The sequence below is a fragment of the Arvicanthis niloticus genome, chromosome 7, assembly GCF_011762505.2.
Source record: "Arvicanthis niloticus isolate mArvNil1 chromosome 7, mArvNil1.pat.X, whole genome shotgun sequence".
In the NCBI taxonomy this organism is placed as follows: Eukaryota; Metazoa; Chordata; class Mammalia; order Rodentia; family Muridae; genus Arvicanthis; species Arvicanthis niloticus.
Window position 1 is genome coordinate 41,113,313 of NC_047664.1, and position 21,879 is coordinate 41,135,191.

The 21,879-nt window shown below is 51.3% G+C and overlaps 1 protein-coding gene across 5 annotated transcripts in view; it reads right to left on the bottom strand.

The window, feature by feature from the left end:
- Window positions 1-21,879, bottom strand: part of Sorcs2 (sortilin related VPS10 domain containing receptor 2) — a 450,334-nt gene that overhangs the window by 362,478 nt on the left and 65,977 nt on the right. For 3 of the 5 annotated variants that reach the window (XM_076938387.1, XM_034508299.2, XM_076938386.1), the window contains exon 1: window positions 9,510-10,071. The exons of 1 other annotated variant lie outside the window; for it this stretch is intronic. In XM_076938387.1, coding sequence (XP_076794502.1) covers window positions 9,510-9,992 — 483 coding nt within the window. In that variant the 5' untranslated portion in view covers window positions 9,993-10,071. Of the gene's footprint in view, window positions 1-9,509; window positions 10,072-21,879 lie in introns of those variants that run through there. One more of the 5 variants, XM_034508300.2, reaches the window with a different exon arrangement.

Below are 21,879 nucleotides of genomic sequence, written 5' to 3' on the forward strand. Positions count from 1 at the left end.
GTCCAGAGCTGTCAGATTCACAGAGTGATAACTACTAGGCCTGGGAAATTAGCACTTAGTAGAGACAAAGTTTCAGCTGGAGAACGTTCTGGAAATGAATGTGGGTATGGTTGCACAGCAACACAAGTGCCCTAAGGCTGCTGAGCTGTGTATTTAAAAATAGGTACAATGTGAAATGTTATATAACCACAATCAAATCATGATAAAGAAAAATAAAAATATTTACTTTTAAAAAATGTTTGCACTTTTTATTTATGTCATATATATGTGCACATGTGTGTGCATTCGTGCATGACATGGCACATGCATGGGTCAGAGGACAACTAGCAGGAATCAGTTCTCACCTTCCACCCTGTAGGTTTTAAGCATCCCACTCAGATCCTTAGGGTTGGCAGCGAGCACCTCTATCTGCTGAGACATCTCAATGACCCCAAAATATTTCTTATATTTTTATAAAAGAGAGAATTTGTGTTCAAGACTAATGAACTTCAAATCATGCCTGGGGCCCTTAATGGCTGTGCCCTGCAACCTTTGAGGACAACTGCATGCATGTTGCTTCATGACTGTAAGCGGTACGTTAGTATCGCCTCTTCAGTGAGAGGACGCAGTCAGCCTGATGTGGCAGGTACTAAGGGGCTGTGGTCATTCGTTTATTGTCCCTAATCCAGAGCTCTAGGAAACCGAGGAGAACACTATGAGAAGATCAAATTGCACCAGAGGCAGAGGCAGGAGGTGACCCTGACAGGCAGAGACCACTTCCTCCTGAGCCAGGTGGGGGACCTATTGTGACACTTCACAAAATAGCAAACACACACACACACACAAAAACCCTCAAGAGGAACTCTCAGACTCAAGATCGTTCTGCACAGAAGCCTGTACTTGGCCCGGCTCTCCTCTTGCTTTCGTCTGAACTCTGTGAGCATCAGGAAATGGCGTCCGCGAGAGCCAGGCTGTGCTCAAGTTGAGGCCAGCTCAACATCGGAGCAAATCATCTGCTTCTGCGAGAAAATTAGTAAGGACGGCGAGTGTTGTTATTTTAAGATCTCCGAGCCGGTGTGAGGAGAAACTAATTAAATGATTGTAATTTTCTGTGCAAATAAGCAACCAACCGCTACAAAAGCACAAACTAGGAAGGGACTTTTCCACCTTCAAAGAACGGTAGGCTTTTTACTTCTCATTTCTACCTTTCCAGGGTCTACTCTCCCTCCCTCAGTGTTCAAATGATGAAAGGAGCTTAATTGGATTCAGGGTGATGAACCCTCTGTGAACTGCAAAATGTCGGCGATCCTAGGGTGTCACAGAAAAGGCCCAGTGTCTGCTGTCGCCAGCACCCAGCACCTATGCAGGCTGGAGCAAAGTGCCTGTGTCTTCAGTTTCCAGCCTTATGGGGCAGGTCCAGGAAGGCGTGTGATCGCATGGACCTGCCATGCGGTGCATGCCCATCCCTACCATGCTGTGGCTTCTTTGACACTCAAAATCCAGATCACACTCATGTAAGACCCTGAAAGGGTTTCCCATACCCAAGACAGCCATGAAATGGTCTGATACAAGTAGGCACTCTGCTGATGTCCATAATGTGCAGACCAAAACCAGCCTAACACGTATAGATTAGTATCCACATTTGACAAACCATAAATTCTGCAGGGTCAGAGCACAGCCCTGTTCCCTGCACCCTGAAAAAAAGGACCCTGAGTAGCAGTACTGGTAACATCATTACACCCTCAGGGCTCTGCCTCCCTGGATAACCCACAGAGCATCCAAAGAGAGCCATCAAGATGGTGAGCAGAAGTGGACTCTTAAAGTATGGATCCCAGAGGGCCCCAACCAGAAAGCAGCCTGTAAGCTCAGGGCCCATGAAGGCCCTCAATTGCCTTTTCAGGAGCTCCAACTCTGTGCTCATTCACATCACTCCTGGCAAGTCCTAACCTGACTGGAAAATCATCACCGTGGAGTAACATCAACTCCAGAGAGGCCTGAGCAAGCCACAGACTGCACTCTGACCCTGCAGGTGTGCACAGACGAGCTAATGTCCGACCTCCTTAGAGTGCACTCTGGAACCTCCTGCAACTACAGACTAAAGAGCCCCTTCATTAAAGCAGAAGTGGGTGTGTGAAGTGTGTCAGGAACTTTGCTGAAGGGCTGTCCTGGCACCTCTGAGCCAGGCTTTCTGATGCCAACCGTCTCCCTCCTCTGCCTGTGAACTCTCCAGGCTTCTCAGTTCCTCACCTCCCTTCTGGCCTCAATATCCTTGCTTTCTTTCTCATTCTCCACCTCAGACTAAGTGAGTCTCTTCTCCTTGTCCTTCAGACTGGATCCATCTGTACTTCTTCTAGGGAGTCTCCCCAGATCCTCCACCCACATGTTCACACAGCCCCTAGGACACTCTAGGTAGAATTCTGTTTCTACTCAGCATCTCACCAGGCGAGGTCTTTGCTTCATTGGGCTCCACACTGCAGCCCCAACAGTTAACCCTGCCAGGTACACAAGAAATGCTCAGCAAATATTGGCTGAGTCCACAGCTACTGAGGGCTGGGACCTGCACTGTCGCTAGAAAAGAAAGAACAAGGAAGTGATATCCAATGGCCTGGAAAACCACAGAGTGGAAGACTGCATTGGCGACATGCTGGCCAGGCCCCACCAATGCTGGCCAGGCTCCACCCATGCTGACCAGGCTCCACCCTTGTTGTACAAGCTCCACCCATTCTGGCCAGGCTCCACAGGGTGCCCAAGCTAGAAAACTAGCCTGACACAGAATTATTATTCTTGCATTACCAACTAAAGGCAAGCTCAGAGAGGCTCTATCCTCAACCAACTAGAACAGCAGAAGCAGGGGAATCTGGCTGCACCTGATGCTGGAGTCTACACTGGAGTCTTGGGACATTAAGGCCTGCACCTACAGTGTCATTAAGAAAAGGAAGCTGTGTGTACCAGCACTGGGGTTTTCAAGCCCTTCCCAATGCTGCTCACCATATCTATAAATAAAGTATGAATAAATTAAATGTATGCACAAAGTCCATAGCAGGGTCAGTAGTGATTTGGAAATCACTGGGCACTGCTGCCCATGTTACAGACAAGGAAACTGAGACCCAAGAAACTATGGGTACACGGGGGAACAATACCAGCAGAAGCAGACACTGGAGGAGTGGGTTTCTGACTGAGAGTGAAGGAGTGAGATCGGGGGATTGATGGGGAGACAAGTGGGCATGCTGATGGACAGGGCAAGTCCCCGGGGTCAGAGGCAGAGAGGGCAGCACGAGTCCCACACACAGGGCTTCACACTAGTGACTCTAGCCCCTCAGCCTCTCACCCATGCTGACACTTACCAGGGGTGGCACCACACAGGGACTCACACTTCAGCCTGCCCAGCCTCCTATCCAATGCTGACAGTCCTCGGCAGGGCCTAGAGCAGACATCTCATCCTTTCTCAAACAATCCTAACTCTCAGAGCTCAGTGTCTCCACAAATACACAGAAGCCTGCCAAGCACGGCTCCTATGGCTCTACTGCCCACACACAGAGCTGAAAATCCAGTCTATGCATGTGCACATGTATGTGCAAACACACACTACTCACACACATACACACACAAGCAGGAGTGGAGGGAGGCATGTCCTCTGGACTCTGAGTTGCCCACTAGAGCACTGACCAAGACAGGACCTTAGGGTCTATTGGAGGGCCTGGGAGAGTGGAGCTGGGACCTCTGGGATCAAACCTGAGGTGCCCAAAAAAGATCACATAAAATGCAGGGGACCTCAATCCACAATGACATCATATCTGTTGACCTTGGACAAGAACGAAGGAAGGCAGCTGTCCACTGCCAGCCAAAGGAGATGTCCAACAGGGAAGGCAGAAGTCAGTAGTGCCGCCAGAACCAAGAGTCTCAGATATGGCCAGGAAACCCCTGAGAGAGCTCCTGGCTCAGGTGGCCTGCACTATGGCGTAGGCCTACAACCCTCCCTCCCGGGCCTCCACCGCTCCCATGCCTAGCTTACTGGCCTAGTCAATTGACTTAATTTTCCTCAGACTTCACAGTTGAAATGAGCTGCCCGACCCCTTCCCAAACCCCATCTGTGCCTCTTCGTCTTCCCCAGCTGAATCTCTGTGAACTGCAGGTGGGGGTGGGGGGGGGTCTTAGGGTGCTCGCACTGGATTTCAAATGTTTGCATGAGAAGATGCCATCCCACAGGCTGCAGAGCCTGCTCACTGACCTGAGTGTGTCAACCTGGGCCCAAGTGAAAATGCAGCATGGCTTCCCTGCCTTCAAGAGCGGCCCTCGGTGTCACCCGAACTACCTCCCTCATGAAGAAAGTTATACAGGATACGAATGATCACCCTTACATGCGTATTCTGGCCGAGTCCCTCAGCATCTGCGATCCCTCCAATACTACTGCTCTACACAGCACAAGACCCTGGGGCACCCTCAGCACAGGACCCTGGGGCACCCTCAGCACAGGACCCTGGGGCACCCTCAGCACCGGAACCTGGGGCACCCTCAGCACAGGACCCTGGGAGCACCCTCAGAACAGGACCCTGGGGCACCCTCAGCACAGGACCCTGGGGCACCCTCACACAGGACCCTGGGGCACCCTCAGCACCGGAACCTGGGGCATCCTCAGCACAGGACCCTGGGGGCACCCTCAGAACAGGACCCTGGGGCACCCTCAGCACAGGACCCTGGGAGCACCCTCAGAACAGGACCCTGGGGCACCCTCACACAGGATCCTGGGGCACCCTCACACAGGACCCTGGGGCACCCTCACACAGGATCCTGGGGCACCCTCACACAGGACCCTGGGGCACCCTCAGCACAAAACAGGAGACCGCTAGCATGTGCTCCTGTGACTTGCCTCCTTAGACCCTACGGTGCACTGCTCTTTGACTGCCACCTGTCCGCGGCACAGGCATTGCTGTCTTTCTTCTCATCCTTCATCCAGACACTAGACTCAAGGTCCTGACAGGCTTGCACTCCAGTGGCAAGCACCTGACAGCCCCTGTGACAGACACTCAGCATGAGCCACAGCATCCTTGGTCTCTGTCTCACTTGAGTGGCCACTGGATGCTTTGGTAGTGACTGCAAGGACAAGTGCTCGGTGTCTACAAGTTAGCTGCCAGTCTCAGCTCCCACGGGAAGCCAGACCTCTGCTCCAGCCATAGAACAAAGGGAGACTGGTTCTCAGGAGCCCTGAACTCAGGAACTTGCAGTGCCCAGGAGCCACTGAGATACTTCTAATACAAAACCCTAAAACCACAAGCACCACAAAACCACAGCTCTAGGAAACAGGGCTGTAAGTCAGCTTTGTGCCAGGCACGGACCCATTCACTTCAGATCTCAGAAGGTCTCAGTAGGCAGAGATTGACTTGGAGCTGCAGAGCCCAGCACTGAAGAAAGTAAGAAGCTGGCACAGCAGGGGACACCATTTCTCCTAACCTGAACACCCCCCTCAGGCTCCCTCTCCCCAATACAGCCAAGGCATAACACAGACCAGAAGCCTCTTCCCAAAGCAGTACGGAGTCCTGCTAGCCTCAACCCTGCACTCCTCCTGTGGCCTTTCGGGCCACCCCTGAGATGGATGCCAGGATAACCTCTAGCTACACACCATGCTGTGATCTGTGCATTTCACTTGCAAAATCTGACCCTTGTACAACCAACCTATGTGCCTGCAAGTCCCCTTCCACAGCAAAGACAGAAGCCCAGAGCATCTCCTCCATTTGTCCTGGGATCCAAGCCAGAGGGGTGATCCTGAGACAAACCCAAGCCAGCAGGCTCGGTAGCCAAAATATTCACCACCCTGACACTGCCCTAGGCTCTTCAGCCACACATTTGGGGACCATGGGCAACCTTTTTCCCTCCCAGCTTCTTGCTCAGGCTTCTGCTCCCACACAATGTATTTGGTGTCTCTGTGTGGCACCTGTGACCTTCAAATTCCTACCTAACAGGTCTCACTCAAACTGTCTGTCCAGCTTGAACACCCTCCCTCTCTTCTCCACTCCGCTACTCCTCCTTTGACCCAGCCCTGAGGCTGCCTCTTCTATGCTATTCTCCCTGATGACGTCCTGATGTCTATCTCATCTCTCCCATCAGGTGACTGTGAGCTTCAGGTGCTTGCTCAGAGGATGGCAAATGAGACCTGCTCCCTGCTCTTGGTGGCAAGACTGTGTCAGCCCCTCCCCCAAGGTCCATAAATTGAAGTCCAGGACCACGAAACAAGTGGATCAGGAATGGGACTTCTAGCCATGATTTCATTATATTGAGCTCGACAGTGTGGCCTTAACCCAGTTCCCATACAACCCAGGCAGAGGCCATGATCCCTCTATACAAGAAACAGGCCAACAGCCCGCGCTTGACCGTCCACCACAGAGAACTCACCTTCTGACCTGCATTGGGCTCTCTTTATTTATATAACATGACATAGGGTAGGGAGCCAGTCCAGCCAGATGTCTGGAGTGGAGTATGCTTAATCTTCCCAGAATTATCTGTGAACAACCACCACCACTTCCGGAGACACAGAGCAGGCTAGAGAGAAGTAACCTGGCAGTCTGAGGAACAGAGATAGGACCTGGCAACGGATAAAGTTCACACCCAAGTTAAACCATGAGCTGTATTCAAATGATATATGGGAAGGAACCCAGGTGAGCCATGCTTAAAACAAGCTCTGTCAGCAAGCAATTTTCCCCAAAACACTACCTCCCATTCCTACCAGGCTAACAAGAAAATGCCACCCCTCAGATGGAGCCCAGCACAGGGATCTGTTTCCCACCTTCAAATAACCTCTCTGCCTCCAAGGGCAGTGTGGAGACGCAGAGCTCTGTGTGCACAGCCCAACCCAGGCCCATCAAAAGGCAACCCTGGTCCTTTCCACGAAGGATTCATCTCACTTGTAACAATGTGTTACCACAGCTAAACGTCAGCTGGAGAGGCTCTGTTTGAACTTCCAAGCGAGTCCTCTTCCCTATCTCCATGGGAGCAGGAAGAATCGAGCCTTTGCAGGGAAAACTCACATATGTTCCCAGAGCTGGAGTGACAGAGACTGTCTGGGAACCAGCTTGAGTCCCGCCATCCCTGAGCCCATCCCTTAGCAGGATGCTCTCACTAATGCCATTTCAGAGTCTGTGCCCCTCCCCCGCCCCAGCGCTCTCATTTTGAAAAGCACCTGACATGATAAAGCAAACGCTCTGCCTGCTGTGGACCACATCTGCAGAAGGCAGAGGCAAGCGGCAGAAAGGCAACTCTATAAAGACAGCACTCACAGAGTCCTTCAGTCTGCTCCCGTCTCGTCCAAGTTTGCAGAGGCGGTGCTTCAAGCAAGAGGTACAGCCAACTGCCAAGTGCTGGCTCTCATCTTTGTCCCTGTGGCTGCACATTGAGCATGGAGGGGGAGCAGCGCACTTCCAAGACACTTCGTGTGCCAAGAATGTGCTATGCACAACCAGATCTGAAAGAGTCCTGTTTAAAGGAACCGGTTTCCTGAGGCGGCTCTCAGTGGCAGCCCTCACCCATCTTTTTCTATTCCTGGGTTTTCTTAGGCAAGGTAAACCTATGAGCACATCCCCAGTCAGGGTTTCTGGAGAGAAACCCATCTTCTGTATGACCCAGGGCTGGGTGCAATGAGTAGGGAGAAGGGAGGAGACTGAAGTCAGAGAGATGCCCGGGAAGTGTTTCCATGCTACCCCATACATCCATCATAAGTTAGGTGCCAGCTAAGTGCCAGGCTGGGCTCTAGTGTCCACATCTTACACCTGCCCCCATGTCATAATGGCTGCAGAAGAGGGTCCCTCCAAGCTCAGCCAGTAATTCTCCATCCTCAACTCTCCAAGGAGCCTACTCAGGGCCCAGGCTGTCATCTCATAAGGGGTTCAGCTGGACACCAACCCATCCTAGAGCTGGTCCCCTTTCCTATAGATCCATCACCCCCACCTGGTATCTCACTCCTTTCATTCATATCATGAAGCTAAGTGACAAAGTGACAAGCTAGTTGGATTAACCACCTCAGCACCTCAGATCCATGAACTTATGCTTCTGTCCCTTTCAGTTCTTGTGTTCTGGGCTACCATTCAGTCCTCAAGAATGGCCCAGGAGTCCTGGTTTATCTTTAGGTACTAGCCAGCACTAAAAGGCTGGGATCAGCAGCATACCTAGAGTCGGAGGGCTTGCTCAAGGTGTAGCTAAGAAGAGCATCAGGGCACCTCCACACCCTTCTTGGGAGGAGCACCCAAGTACTCTGTTCAGCACCCTGACTGCCCCCTGCTGGCCAGCTGCATCTACAGCACCAGCTCTGCCTTAGGAGGGCTGCTAGTTTTCCTGGAGATGCCATTAACTTAGGGGCCAGTGAAGGCACCTGCATCCTGGATGCAGCCAGCCAGTAGGGAAGGGGCCAGCAGGGCTGGGGCCTCCTAGCAGTTACCAAGAGTGCAAGGATAGGAGATAGGGGTAAAGTGCCTGCAGCCCTGTTATGTCCACCTGATAACCCAAAAAGAAGACCCACTCACTCCACTTCCCAGTGCATTCAGGGACTCTGGCCCTATGCAGTCTCCTCAAAACTTAGAACAAGGAGAAGAGGTGGAGTCACCTACTGGGGGATGGGGGAGGAGTGGAAAGTCTGAGTGAAGTGTGGTGTAGGCAGTAAGGAGGGATTCCTAGCTCTCTCTCTTCATGAAAACACACTTCCCTGGATAGCACAGACTTGTAAACCTGGAGTGCACATACCTCGGACTCCCCAGAGGGGACAGAGTGACTCTGGCCTTTAACAAGGAAAAACAAACCCCTTGGGGTGCACTACCGGAAAAAAGAAGGGGGAGGGGCTGGATCCTAGATGTGGAAGTGCAAGAGGGTGAAGAATGCTGGAGATCTCCAGGCAGAGGGGGGAGATATGGGAGAAGGCAGAAAGGGAGTTGGCACCCTGCACTAAAGACTACAGAACGTTAACTCATTAAAAACCCCGTGGTACAGGCGGACCAAAGACAGCCGTGGGACACACGAGGAGAAGCAATCTTAGAATGTCTTCGAACAGGACATGGAACTGATGGGGATATCGTGGACCCCAAGATCAGTGAAGATGAGGTCCTTAGGCTCCAGAGTCGGCAATTCCAGAGGTGCACTCTGGAGCTGCTGAGTGCAGTGCAGTGTGTGGGCGACCCACCCACCATCCACGCGGCACAGAGCTGGGTAGCCCTCAAGGCCCCGGAGTTGTCCCATGCTGCCCAGATCCTGAAGACTCTAGGGACCTTCCTGTAGCCCAGATCTAGAGGCCAGGGATTCTTGTGGTCCCCAGATCTTCAGAAATGCCTTCTGAGTGAGACCGAATCTCACAAATTAGAGGACCCTTCCAAAAGTAACCCATAGCCAGAAGCCAATAGGGGCGCCGCCGAGGTGACCCGTCCCTCAAGTAGCCAAGAATGCCCAGCAGGAGTGACCGCGGGTGGTCCGGAAATAGGGGGCTGTGATAGTCTCCCTGGGTATTCCGAGGTGTCCGGTCAGGGCGGGGGGTGGGGGGGCGTGAGGAGGTCACTTACGCTGCTATTCTCTCCTGTCCAGTGTACCATCGCCTGGTTGTGCGTCGCGTCTCCCTTGAGCACGAACGACGTGCTGATGAGCGAGACCTGTGCGCGCGAAGCCGAAGCCGCACCGGCCACTGGCGCCGCCCGAGCCCTGCGCCCCTTGCCCGGAGCTGGGGCGCCATCGGTGCTGGGACCTGAAACAGAACCCGGACCCAGACTCGGGGCGCTGGGCTCCGATTCTCGTGCCTGCGGATCCTTGCGATTGCCGGACTCTGTGCGTCCCGTGGACAGCAGCCTGGTGACCTGCACACTGGGACTCTGGCGCTGGGTCTGGGGGGAGCACCCCATCGCTCCGCAGGCAGCCACCAGCACCAGCAGCAGCAGCAGCAGCAGCGGCCACGAACGTGGCCAGCACAGCGGCGGCAGAGCTTGAAAGCTCCGGTCCGGCGCAGTAGGGCCAGGACGTTTCGGGGCGCTCGGGAGTCCCCGGTGCGCCATGGTCGCCGGTAGGTAGCGGCGGGGCGGTGCGGACGACACCGCGGCCGAGAGAGCGGGAGGGCGCTGGGAGCTTGAGCAAGAGCGCAGAGAAAGGAGCCGGGAGGGAGGGAGCGCGGGAGGAGGGGACTTAACGCCGCCACGCAGCCAAGAGAGCACCGCCACCTGCCGGCCGCGCGCGAGCCACCGCATCTCTGGGCCGGGCCAGGCCGGGCCAGGATGTCCTGAGCGCAGTCACACCTCCAAGATCCCTTCCTTCCTTCCTTTACAGTGACTCCCAACCTCATCCTCGCTCCTCCTCTCCCACCCTCTTTCCATCCTCCCTGACTTTCTCGAAGCATTTACGAAGCATCTACACTTGGCCAGCCAGAGTCCCAGGCACTTGGGGCACAACAGGGTGCAACAAAGGGAAACAGGCCACACCCAAGTAGCCCGCTTGGAGGCCAAACAACTCCAGAGCAGCCCGTCCGTAGAGGTGGGGAGAGCGCCTCCTCTGGGCGCTGCTGGAGAGTCAAGGGGCTGCCTGCGATTCAAGAAAACTGGAGAGATGTTCTAGGCAGGGAGGAAAGTACAGGAACCTCGGGTGTCACCCAAAACCAACTCAGTCCCTCAGACTCTGGCTTTATCTCCCACCTCCAGGGGGAGCCCCTGAACAGAAGATTGCACCTGTGTAGGGAGGGTAGCAAGGAGAGAAAAACAGAGAGGAGAGGTCCCAGCCAGACGGGGTAGGCCAGCACGGAACGAACGTGTGGAAACTAGACCCAAAGCTTACCAAGTCTTTAATTCAATGTCAATAAAAGCAGCTATCATTACCAGCCCCTCTGCCATCCAGGACACAAAGCAGGAGCCTGCCCAAGAGCGCAGTTGAACTTTGTCCGCTCTGTCAGGCCAAGGCTCATCCTCTCAGGCTCAGGGTCCAGGAGACAGGGAGACTTAGAGATAGTCACTGAAAGGCCCCACTACCTGCTGGGTCTCTTCACTCGCAGAGCAAAGAACAGAGTATCCAGCAAAGTCTGAACTTACTAGCAAGGATGAACTCCAGCGCCCCCTCCAGGAGTTCCTGTTTAGCACAGGTCACTTGGGCAGGGCTCCGATGTGCCGAGCAATGAGCAGGACTGGAGCTCCTGCTCCTGCCAGGTGTTCAAGAAGGCCTCCTCCTGTGGAATGCGCCTAGTCTGCACCCTGATGTAAACTTCCAACCCGCAAAACTCAGGACCTGAAGTCCAAAGCCAGGCAAGAAGGGAGAGTGCACAGCTGTGGCAACATTTGGTCTAGCAAAGAAAGGCTAGCCAAGCCAGTCAGTATGGGGCTGAAGGGGGTGGGGGAAGAACAGGAAACTAGGAGATAATGTGACTGACTCCCATGTGCCTTTCCCAGATCTGGGGGGGGGGGGGGGGGAGTGGGGATGGAAGGGGTTCCAAGTCATAACTGTATACCGTCACAGCTGTGGTCTCCAGTTTGGGGTAAGTTTGACTTTGTTGTACTTTTTTTTAAAAAAGCTTCTAAGCTATAAGAGAGAGCCTCAGACCATGACAGGCTACTGAACACCTACTATGTATTGGGGATTTTCCTAGGGGCCTCTGTGCCTGGCAGGTTGCCACTACAGATTATCATATGCCACCTTATGACTAGGACAGGTAGTGGGTAGAACTGTCTCCATTTACAAATGAAGAAAGACATTCAAAAGTTCAGTTACAGCCTGAAGTCATCCAGACTGTAACCCAGGTGCTGTGATCAGAGGTGGCATCTTTTATACCACCTATGCCTCTTACCATCTGGGGAAGGGGCTCTGGGACGCTAGACCACTCAGGCACTTGTCACCCAGTCAGGGGGAGATGGAGCTACTACTGGCCAGCCTAGTCTATCTGAGGCTCAGGTCACAGAGACTTGGTCAAGGTCTCCCATAAATAGAAGAGTCCAGGCCTGGCATACAGGTGTGATGCCCTGTTGGGGCTCTTTCCAGAACAATCTACTGCCTCTGCTCCAGTGAGGATACAGGTATTTAGAAGAGTATGTCTGGTTCACCTCTTCCACGATGAGCCCAAAGCTGTTGGGATCATTGAGTTTACAGCCATGGCTGGGACACTGATGAAGGAGAGGAGGCTCAGGTCCGGTAGGATGGACAGATGCTTATAAAAAGGCCTATCTCAGCTATTAGTTGGCACCCAGGAGAAAGGAAAATCACTGTGTAATGAAGGGTGAAGCTGGGGTGGAGGGGAAGCCCCACTTTATTTTGAAGTGACAAGGAACTGTCAACCAAAGAAGCAAGTGTCGAGAGGGAGCCAGGCACAGCCACCACAGGTTCTGTCCTGGCAGAGGGAAGAGCCCTTGAGTGCTGATCTTACTGCTGTGCTAGGAGTAGCTCAATTGGTATTCAGAGGCTGACCGAGTGAAGCTGGAGTGTTTGAAGCAGGGGAGTGAGATTATTAGCTTTTTTATAGCTGCTATCCTGGCCTTGAGGACAGGCAGAGAGACCACTCAGGAGGCAACTTCTCCAAAGGGCTAGAGATGTGGGGGCTGGAACAGAGGAGAGAATAAAGGAAAACTCTGCAGAGATCTGTCACTCCACTTCCAATCACTTTGCATTAACCTTCCTCAGAAACCCACAGCAAAGACGTGCACACAGATGCAAGAGAGACAGGTGTATGAAAGTGTGGACAGCAGAGAAAGCTGACCAGTCACCTCTGGGCATCACATCTGATATCTCCAGCTAGAGTGAAGAGGGCATGCATGCACATCAGCAATGGATGCCAGGGTGGCCAGAGGCTCGGCAGACACGGGATGTGAAGGGCTGATGGAGGCACTGTACACGAAGCCTTGAAGGAGTCTCTGGATCCAAGTGCATACAGATGGTATGATTCAGCATTGCTCCTGCACGGGAATCAGGGAAATGCAATCCTCTTCAAAGCTATAACACTCCTGGTATTCAAAACACAGAGATACTGAGGTGGAGCCTGTCCCTGTTCCATACCCAACAGGGGATGAAAAGTCGATCCTGCTCCTGGGACCTCATAGCCTCAGTGACACTAAGTGTGTGCTCCAAGGAAGAGACTGGGAGCCAATCCAGTGATAACCTCAGACTCTGGTCCTAAATGTCCACAGCAAGCCAGGTGGCCTTACTCACAAACCTCACACATGGTAGACAATAGGGAATGTGTCCCCACCAGAAGCTCACATGGGACACAGTAAGGGACCCTGACTAGTCAGTGTCCTGCTTCCCGGGTATTACACCTCTACCTGCCCCTCAGATGCCTCTCTGTCAAATAGGCCCAGCCTGCCTTGACCTTGTGCTCAAAACTCAGTGCCTGGGTCAGCATGTGCAGTGTTTTCAGGGAACTGGTGGGAAATGTAGGCTCCTGGCCCCACCCAGACCTAGGAAACCAAAAGACCCCAGGTGTGGCCCAGGGCTTAGGTTTCATCACATCCTCTGGTAGATCTCATACACCCCAAATGTGAAGTCAGCCCTATCCCAGTGTCCCAGGCAGCATTTAGAAATAAGAAAAACTCCTGGTCTCAAGTTTTCTGAGATGTAGACTGACCACAGCATTCAGTCATCTGAAGTTCCCAGGGTGATTTGATTGTGTATCCAGTAAAGATCACTCTCCCCATCATTTTTCCCAGTGCTGGGGATGGAACCCAGGGCTTTGCACATGACAGAGACAAGTACCCACCCTAACCTTGAATGATGGCATAGGTTTTTTTTTTTTTTTTTTGGTTTGTTTATTTTTTTGTTTCTTCTTTTTCTCATTCTTCTTCCTCCTCTTCTTCCTCTTCCTTTCCTCCTCTTCCTCCTCCACCTCCTCTTTTCCTCCTCTTCTCTCCTCCTCTTCTTCCCCATCCCTCCTCCTCTTCCTCCTCTTCCTCCTCTTCTTCCTCCTCCTCTTCTTCCTTGCTTTTGAAACAAGGTCTCTCTCACTATGTCACCCTATCTGCCGGTAACTTACTATGTAAGATGGCCTCAAACTCACAGGGACCCGCCTCCCTCTACCTCCAGAGGTCTGGAACAGAAGCATGTACTACCACATCTGGTCCCAGTGATAGATTTTTATGAGAGGTCAGGGAAGATGGGAGTGACCATGGTAGGCCTGGAACCTCAGCACTAAGGAATCTAAATAGCAGGTCCACAGTCAGCCTGGGCTACATACACGATCACCTCCCTAAAAAGTAAAGGAGGTAGAGAAAGAATAGGAACAGGGATAAAATAGGAGGGAGAAGAGACAACAAATATAATCAAAGTTTAAGGTAGAATGAAAAATAATTTAGTAAGGCAAATTGGATTCAGAAGGCAATAAATACTAAGGGCCAAGCAAACAGTAGGACCCCCAACTGAGAGGTCAGTGGGGCCAGCTATGCTCTAACTATCTGTTTACAAATCCTGTCCCTTGCCAGTCCTGTGACCACACTGTGTCCCAGAAAGAGGAGGTGTATTGTCTGTTGTGCAGATGTTCCTCATTGCACTTGTTCATTAAAAGTCACAGCTTCTTTAAGTTGCCAAAAGTCTCTAGAGGTGATTTTAGTCTTTCTACATGTGACAAGGCTGAAACTGTGCATCGCCCCAAGTGGGGTCTATTTCAGAGACAGATAAGGAACCCAGGAGTGAGTACCACCAGAAACAAGGGGCTCAACCAAGCAGAGGGCCCCAGGGCACGCCCCACATCTTCCTGGCTGTCTCTGGAGGTGGTGAGTGGCAGAGAATCTCCTAAAGACTGCTAAGGATAAAAGGCAGTAGCTCTGAGCCAGGAAGATCAAGTGCTGACATCTCCTTGTCAGGTTGTCAGGGGCAACAGAGCAAGGCAAGCAGGGACTGTGGGTCAGATCCTTAACTGGGACCAGGAGCTAGAGTCTGATGCATAACAGCCACCTCGGTGAGCCAATAGAGAGAGGAGAGAGGTGGAGTCTGCAGTCCTGTGGTTTGGTACATTTTAAAGGGCTTGCCATGGGGTAGAACCAGGGGCTCCTTGACCCTTAGAACACATCTCTGTGGACCAGCCGGCCCCAGGGTACTAACGAGAGGTCTGGTTAATGAACTGCAAAACGAACAGGTTAGTTCCTTCTGTTCATCAAAGGTTGACCGAGCACCTGTTGTGTGCCAGCCAATCCCTGCCTTCCTGAGCTGACATGCTGGCAGCTACTGACAGACCAGGAAGAATGAGAGTTCAAGCCTGGAAGCAGAGAGGGGTGAATGCATGTACACACACACACACACCACTTACCAGGACACACCCTGGTAAGGTGGCCTAAGGAACGCCTACTAAGACTGCCTCTTAAGGGGCCCAGCCTCCAATCCCGACGGGGTCTCATTTATCATGTGGATAACTGAACCTCTGCACCAAGTTCCAAAGGCCATTTAGAAAATAACTGTCACAGGTGCTGCTGCAATGGCCTCTTTAGAACAACATCAGAGTAGCCCTGGGGGTCCCACTGGCATCCTATGAGGTGGAGTCTATGACAGTCCATTCTGATACCTGCCCTGCAGTCAGAGTACACATTCATTTAAAAAGCAAGCATTTACTGGGGACCATGTACTGCCTAAGAACAGTCTTCACTTAGATCCGGGCTGCTGCTGTTGCTGTGCTGTGACCCTCCCTCCCCACCCACCCATAAGCATGCTTCATCCCTCCAACATCTCCTCCAATTTTCTTCAGCTGTATACTTTGAGTCTCTGTCTCCCCATCTGTCAGAATAGAAGATGGGTTCCCTTAGGACTCTAGAAAACCTTAGCCCCTGGGCCATTCTCCAGACAGAAATCGCTGCTGACTCTCAGCGCCTCTAAAGAAGTCACATGACTTTGCACACTAAGGACTACAAGGTGCTGCAACTTAAAACCCTATTTGACTTTGCTTAACTTCCCCAACTTTTTGACCCTGTAGCGCTTTATATCTGTTTAACGGCTACAAACACCCTGGAGAGCACAGGTCATTATGGAAATATGTGCTGAGTGTGGCTGAAGGAAAAGTAAGAATTTATTCTGCCTGAGGTGCGAGCGCCCAAGAAAATACAAGTGCACAGGTATTGAGAGATGAGTCAGGACCCAGTAGAGGCAAAACACACACACATACACCAACACCACACATACACCAACCACATACTACACACAACAGACACACATTCACGACTGGGTAGAGAGGCACTAGGCTACCCAGAGAGCAAAGCTGGTCCCTTGGTAGAGGTCAGCCTCTGGGAAGACAGGTCCAGAGGCTTCAGATTATCATTCTAAGATAAAGCCTAGGCTTTATTCTGAAGTCCAAGAGAACTTTTCAGTATTTTATTTATTGGATATTTTATTTACATTTCAGATGTTATTCATCTTACCCCATTTCCCCCACCCCACCCCACCCAGGAACCTCCTATCCCATCCCCCCTCCTCCTGCTTCTATGAGGATGTGCCTCCACCTCCCCCCCACTCCCACCTCCCACCCTTGAATCCCCCCTTCCACTGGGCATCCAGCCTTCATGGGACCAAGGATCTCCTTTCCCACCTATGCCGACAAGGTCATCCTCCCCTACATATACAGCTGGAGCCATGGGTCCCTCCCTATGTCCTCCCAGGCTGGTGGTTTAGACCCTGGGAGCTCTGGTTGGTTGGTATTGTTGCTCTCCTCATAGGGCCACAAACCCTTTCAGCTCCTTCAGTCTTCTCTCTAACTCCTCCATTGGGAACCACTTGAACAGTTCAATGGTTAGCTGTGAGCATCTGCCTCTGAATATGTCAGACTCTGGCAGACCTCCAAGGAGACAGCTATATCAGGCTCCTGTTAGCATGCACTTCCTGACATCCACATCAGCGTCTACCTTTGGTGACTGCACATGGGATGGATACCCAGGTGGAATGGTCTCCAGACGGCCCCTCCTTCAGATTCTGTCCCACACTTTGTCTCCATATTTGCTCCCTTGAGTATTTTGTCACTTCTTCTAAGTAGGACTGAGGCATCCACACTTGGTCTTCCTTCTTCATGAGCTTCATGTGGTCTGTGAGTTGAATCTTGGGTATTTAAAGTTTCTTGCCTAATATCCAATTATCAGTGAGTGAATACCATGTGTGTTCTTTTGTGATTGGGTGACCTCACTCAGGATGATATTTTCTAGTTCCATCCATTTACCTAAGAATTTCTCGAATTCATTGTTTTTAATAGCTGAGTAATACTCCATTGTGTAAATGTACCAGATTTTTTGTATCCATTCCTCTGTTGAAGGACATCTGGGTTCTTTCCAGCTTCTGGCTATTATAAATAAGGCTGCTATGAACATAGTGGAGCATATGTCCTTGTTACATGTTGGAGCATCTTCTGGGTAAATACCCAGGAGTGGTATAGCTGGGTCCTCAGGTATGCTATGTCCAATTATCTGAGGAACCGCCAGACTGATTTCCAGAGTGATTGCACCAGCTTGCAATCCCACTTTTCAGTGTTTTTAAGAATAGCAATAATGTGGTTAGATCTACGAGTCAGAAAGTGAGTCCTAGCAGCTTCTAGAGGCTGGAGGGAAAGAGAAAAGCAGCCAGGACAGTGGTTCAGGTTGGGGGCACTGGAATGTGAGCAGGGGAGAGGCAAGTAGAGAAGGGGAGACAGAAGCCCGGGACCGAAACCATACAGGATGGGAGTGACCCTGTGGTGTTTGGGAGCATGATGATGCCCTTCCATCCAGAAGGGAACTGTGGGAAGAAGGTGCTAGTCTATCTCTGTGTAGCTGTGAATGCCTGGGAGTTGTCCTGGAGGGATGAGCCAGGAACAGCCAAATGGGGCTACCATGCCCAACTATCCTCACATATCAGTGTGTACCCCAAGTAAGGTTCATTTTGTCCCTTCCCAAAGTCTAGTTTCAATGAAAAACCAGGGGTTTCCCCTCCATCTTTAGCTTTACCTTCTAGAACCTGTGGCTCTGAGATCATCTATGACAGAAAAGAGAGAGCCAGCAAACTTCAGGATGTTCCAGAAGCTTGGGATCTGGGAGTTCCTCCATCCATCCCATCAATCCCATCAATCCCATCCATCCATCCATCCATCCATCCATCCCATCACAGGAGCTGGGGAGCATGGGAGGCTGGAAGGCACAGAAGCATGGGATGACATGCAGGCACTGATATCACTTCCTTAGAGAGAGCACAGGAGCCATTCAGGAGCAGCCACAGCGAACTCATGACTACTAGAAATCAATGGGAGGACTAAGCAGGCAGTACCCTAGGTACCTCTGAGGCTATGTCTAAGAACTCATGACTGCTGGAGGTCAACGGGAGGACTAAGCAGGCAGTACCCTAGGTACCTCTGAGGCTATGTCTAAGAACTCATGACTGCTGGAGGTCAACGGGAGGACTAAGCAGGCAGTACCCTAGGTACCTCTGAGGCTATGTCTAAGAACTCATGACTGCTGGAGGTCAACGGGAGGACTAAGCAGGCAGTACCCTAGGTACCTCTGAGGCTATGTCTAAGAACTCATGACTGCTGGAGGTCAACGGGAGGACTAAGCAGGCAGTACCCTAGGTACCTCTGAGGCTATGTCTAAGAACTCATGACTGCTGGAGGTCAATGGGAGGACTAAGCAGGCAGTACCCTAGGTACCTCTGAGGCTATGTCTAAGAACTCATGACTGCTGGAGGTCAACGGGAAGACTAAGCAGGCAGTACCCTAGGTACCTCTGAGGCTATGTCTAAGAACTCATGACTGCTGGAGGTCAACGAGAGGACTAAGCAGGCAGTACCCTAGGTACCTCTGAGGCTATGTCTAAGAACTCATGACTGCTGGAGGTCAATGGGAGGACTAAGCAGGCAGAACCCTAAGTATCTCTGAGGCTATGTCTAAGAACTCATGACTACTGGAGGTCAACGGGAGGACTAAGCAGGCAGTACCCTAGGTACCTCTGAGGGTATGTCTAAGAACTCATGACTGCTGGAGGTCAACGGGAGGACTAAGCAGGCAGTACCCTAGGTACCTCTGAGGCTATGTCTAAGAACTCATGACTGCTGGAGGTCAACGGGAGGACTAAGCAGGCAGTACCCTAGGTACCTCTGAGGCTATGTCTAAGAACTCATGACTGCTGGAGGTCAACGGGAGGACTAAGCAGGCAACATTCAGAGTCTGTCTAGGCACTTTGAGAGATGACTTGGGAGTTAGTGTAAAGCTACCGCTTCCAGAGATCCGACTTCTAGTTATTTAGAGAGAGCACCCCCACCCTCCACTGAGCTTCTCGGTTCCCACACTGGCAGCCAGGAGCATTTGGCAAGGTCTGAGCACACTGCAGCCCTGAAGCTCACCACAAGCCTTCCCATTCTAGATCTCTCTAGAGGACTCTTCCAGAGCCCTGTTTTCAAGGGCGTTTGGAACGCGGCCTCACAGTGCTCTTGTTTATAAGATTCATCTTAGAAATCACAAGAGCTTTTTCTGTTTTGTTTTGGTTTTAACCAATGTATTCAATGTGAAACTGATGCTGACTTAAACTGTTTTCAGGTTAAAGAGTTCTTATCATAAAATCTTGGCGGAAAATCATGGCTTGAGCAGTTTTAGCTTGGGGTTGATTAAAACTCAGTTTTCCTCAGAACAAACTTTTTTCATGAAAACTAGTGGGCATGCACAAGCTATGTCCTCACACTGCACCTGTGAGGCTAGGTAAAACACCCCAAGTCTGGAACTGTAGGAGTCCTAGTACCCCAGTTCTTGTTCGCCATGGAGATTCTTGCATGTTGAGGTGGGTAGATGGATGGGAAGGTAGGTGGGTAGATGGCTGGATAAGTAGGTGGAGGATGGATGGATGGATGGATGGATGGATGGATGGATGGACAGATGGATGGATGGATGAGTGGATGGATGGGAAAGTAGGTGGATAGACTGATGGATAGATGGATGGATAGATGGATGTATGGATGCATGCGTGCATAGTAAGGTGGGTGGTAGATTGATGTATGTATGTATGGATGGATGGATAGATGGCTAAGTAGGGGTAAATGATAAGGTGGGTGGGTGGATGGATGGATGGATGGATGGATAAGTAGGGGGCAAGTGGAAAGGTGGGTGGCTAGATGAATGAATGAGGGAGTGGGTGGACATCCATATGGATGGATGAGTGAACAAGTGTATGGATAGATGCATAGAATGAGTATGTAAATGGATGGATGGAAGATATGGGGTAGGTGGATGGATGGCTAATAACTGGATGGGTGGGTGGGCAGGTATATAGATGCATGGATTGTGAGTGAGTGGGTGAATGGGTAGACAGATGGATAGTGTGTAGGCAGGTGTGTGGAAGGATGGATAATAGGTGGGTGGGTGGAGGGATTAGCAAGTGGGTAAGGGTGAGAGGATGGTGGGGCAATGAACACGTAGGTGGGTATGCCTGTCACTGAAGTTTTCTAGATCTTAACTTCCCAGCTACAGCTAGTGTTGTAGCCACCAATGAGTTCTAAAGAAAATCTCAGGTTGGGAGTCAAGTGTCCTGTCTACTCTGCAGTTCAAAACACGCTGAAATCCCTCCTCTTGGTACCACATTCCTTCTCTACTAACATTTTACACAGCCTCGGGCAGGACAAACTTTCAACCTCATATCCAGCTACTGCTTCCTGCTTCATCCTTCTTAGGTCTCTCCTCTCTGCTGAGAAACACACCTCTGGGATACAGTACTCATACTTAAGATCAACTGTGAACATTGGCAAATTCTCCCCAAAGCTGCCTAGGATTGATACCTCCATGCCCTGGAATCACACGCCAGTACTCCAGGCTGAGGAGCTTTGTGCCTGAAAGCTTCAACCCTTCAGAGAGGAAGAATGGCGTGCACAGAACTCCAGTCCAAGTTCCCTTCCTTGCTGGGTAGACATGGAGGAGATTCTTCCCAACGAGGCAGGCAACAGGAGGCACCTCTGCAGCGCTGACAATGAATCCCAAAAATCTAGAGCAGAGAGCAGCATGCCTGTCTGGTGGCACTGACGCTGGAAGTGACGGTCTGAGATGTGACACAGCATAGCTCTGCACTGGTGTAGTGGGGCCTGAAGAGGACCCAGGTTAGCTCCCAGTTCTAGCTGACCCTAAGGTAGAGTAAGACATGCAACAAGTATGAAAGTTCCAGCAAGAGGAAGCAGCCAGGCAGACTGGATATGTCTACATTCTGAATGTGCCCTTTCCACACAAAACCCTTAACAACATATACAAGGCTGACGAGGCTCAAGTGTCTGAGGCTAGCCTGATCTCTGAGCAATGAAGACAAGGGCCGGCCTTAAAAATTAGAAAAGAAAAGAAATAAATCAACAAACAAGCACCAACAGAAAACAAAAATGCCATTTAGCACAAAATCCATGAAGGGAGTCACCATACTGTCAGGGGCAGCCCTGCTTATACACTGAAAGCCTAAAATCAGCCATAGGCCAAAAATCAGCAATAGGCCTAACATGCATGCCTGCTAACCCTTGGTCTCTGTGGAAAACACTGAAACAGATAGCTATAAGATATTATAAACAGGCAGTTTTGGTGGAAATTTACCATCCTGGATGAGAACAAGTAGTCATAGGTCCTGTGGATAGTCATAGACCTTGGGTAGCCTTGGTGGATAGTACCAACTTAGATAAGGATAAGTGAATTATAGGCAGAGTCATAGTGACCTGTCCCCTGAACCTTCACCCACCTGATACCCTGTTCTGGAAGATATCTATACTCCCCCTGAACACCTACACTCCTGCGTCATCCCCTTCCCCACATCCTGCCTTTTTGTGTATATAACCCCTGTGTGAAAAAATTATAATCAACGGTTTGATCAGACTATAGACAAGCTGCTTGTTCTTTGCATCTGCCTGTTTCCCCCCTTCTGTCTTTCAGGTGATCTCCCCGGACCCCTGTTTACTGCCCTGCTGGCCGGGACACCATACATTGATGCCCTGTGTTACCAAAACATGAGGAATGCAAAGAAACTGGGA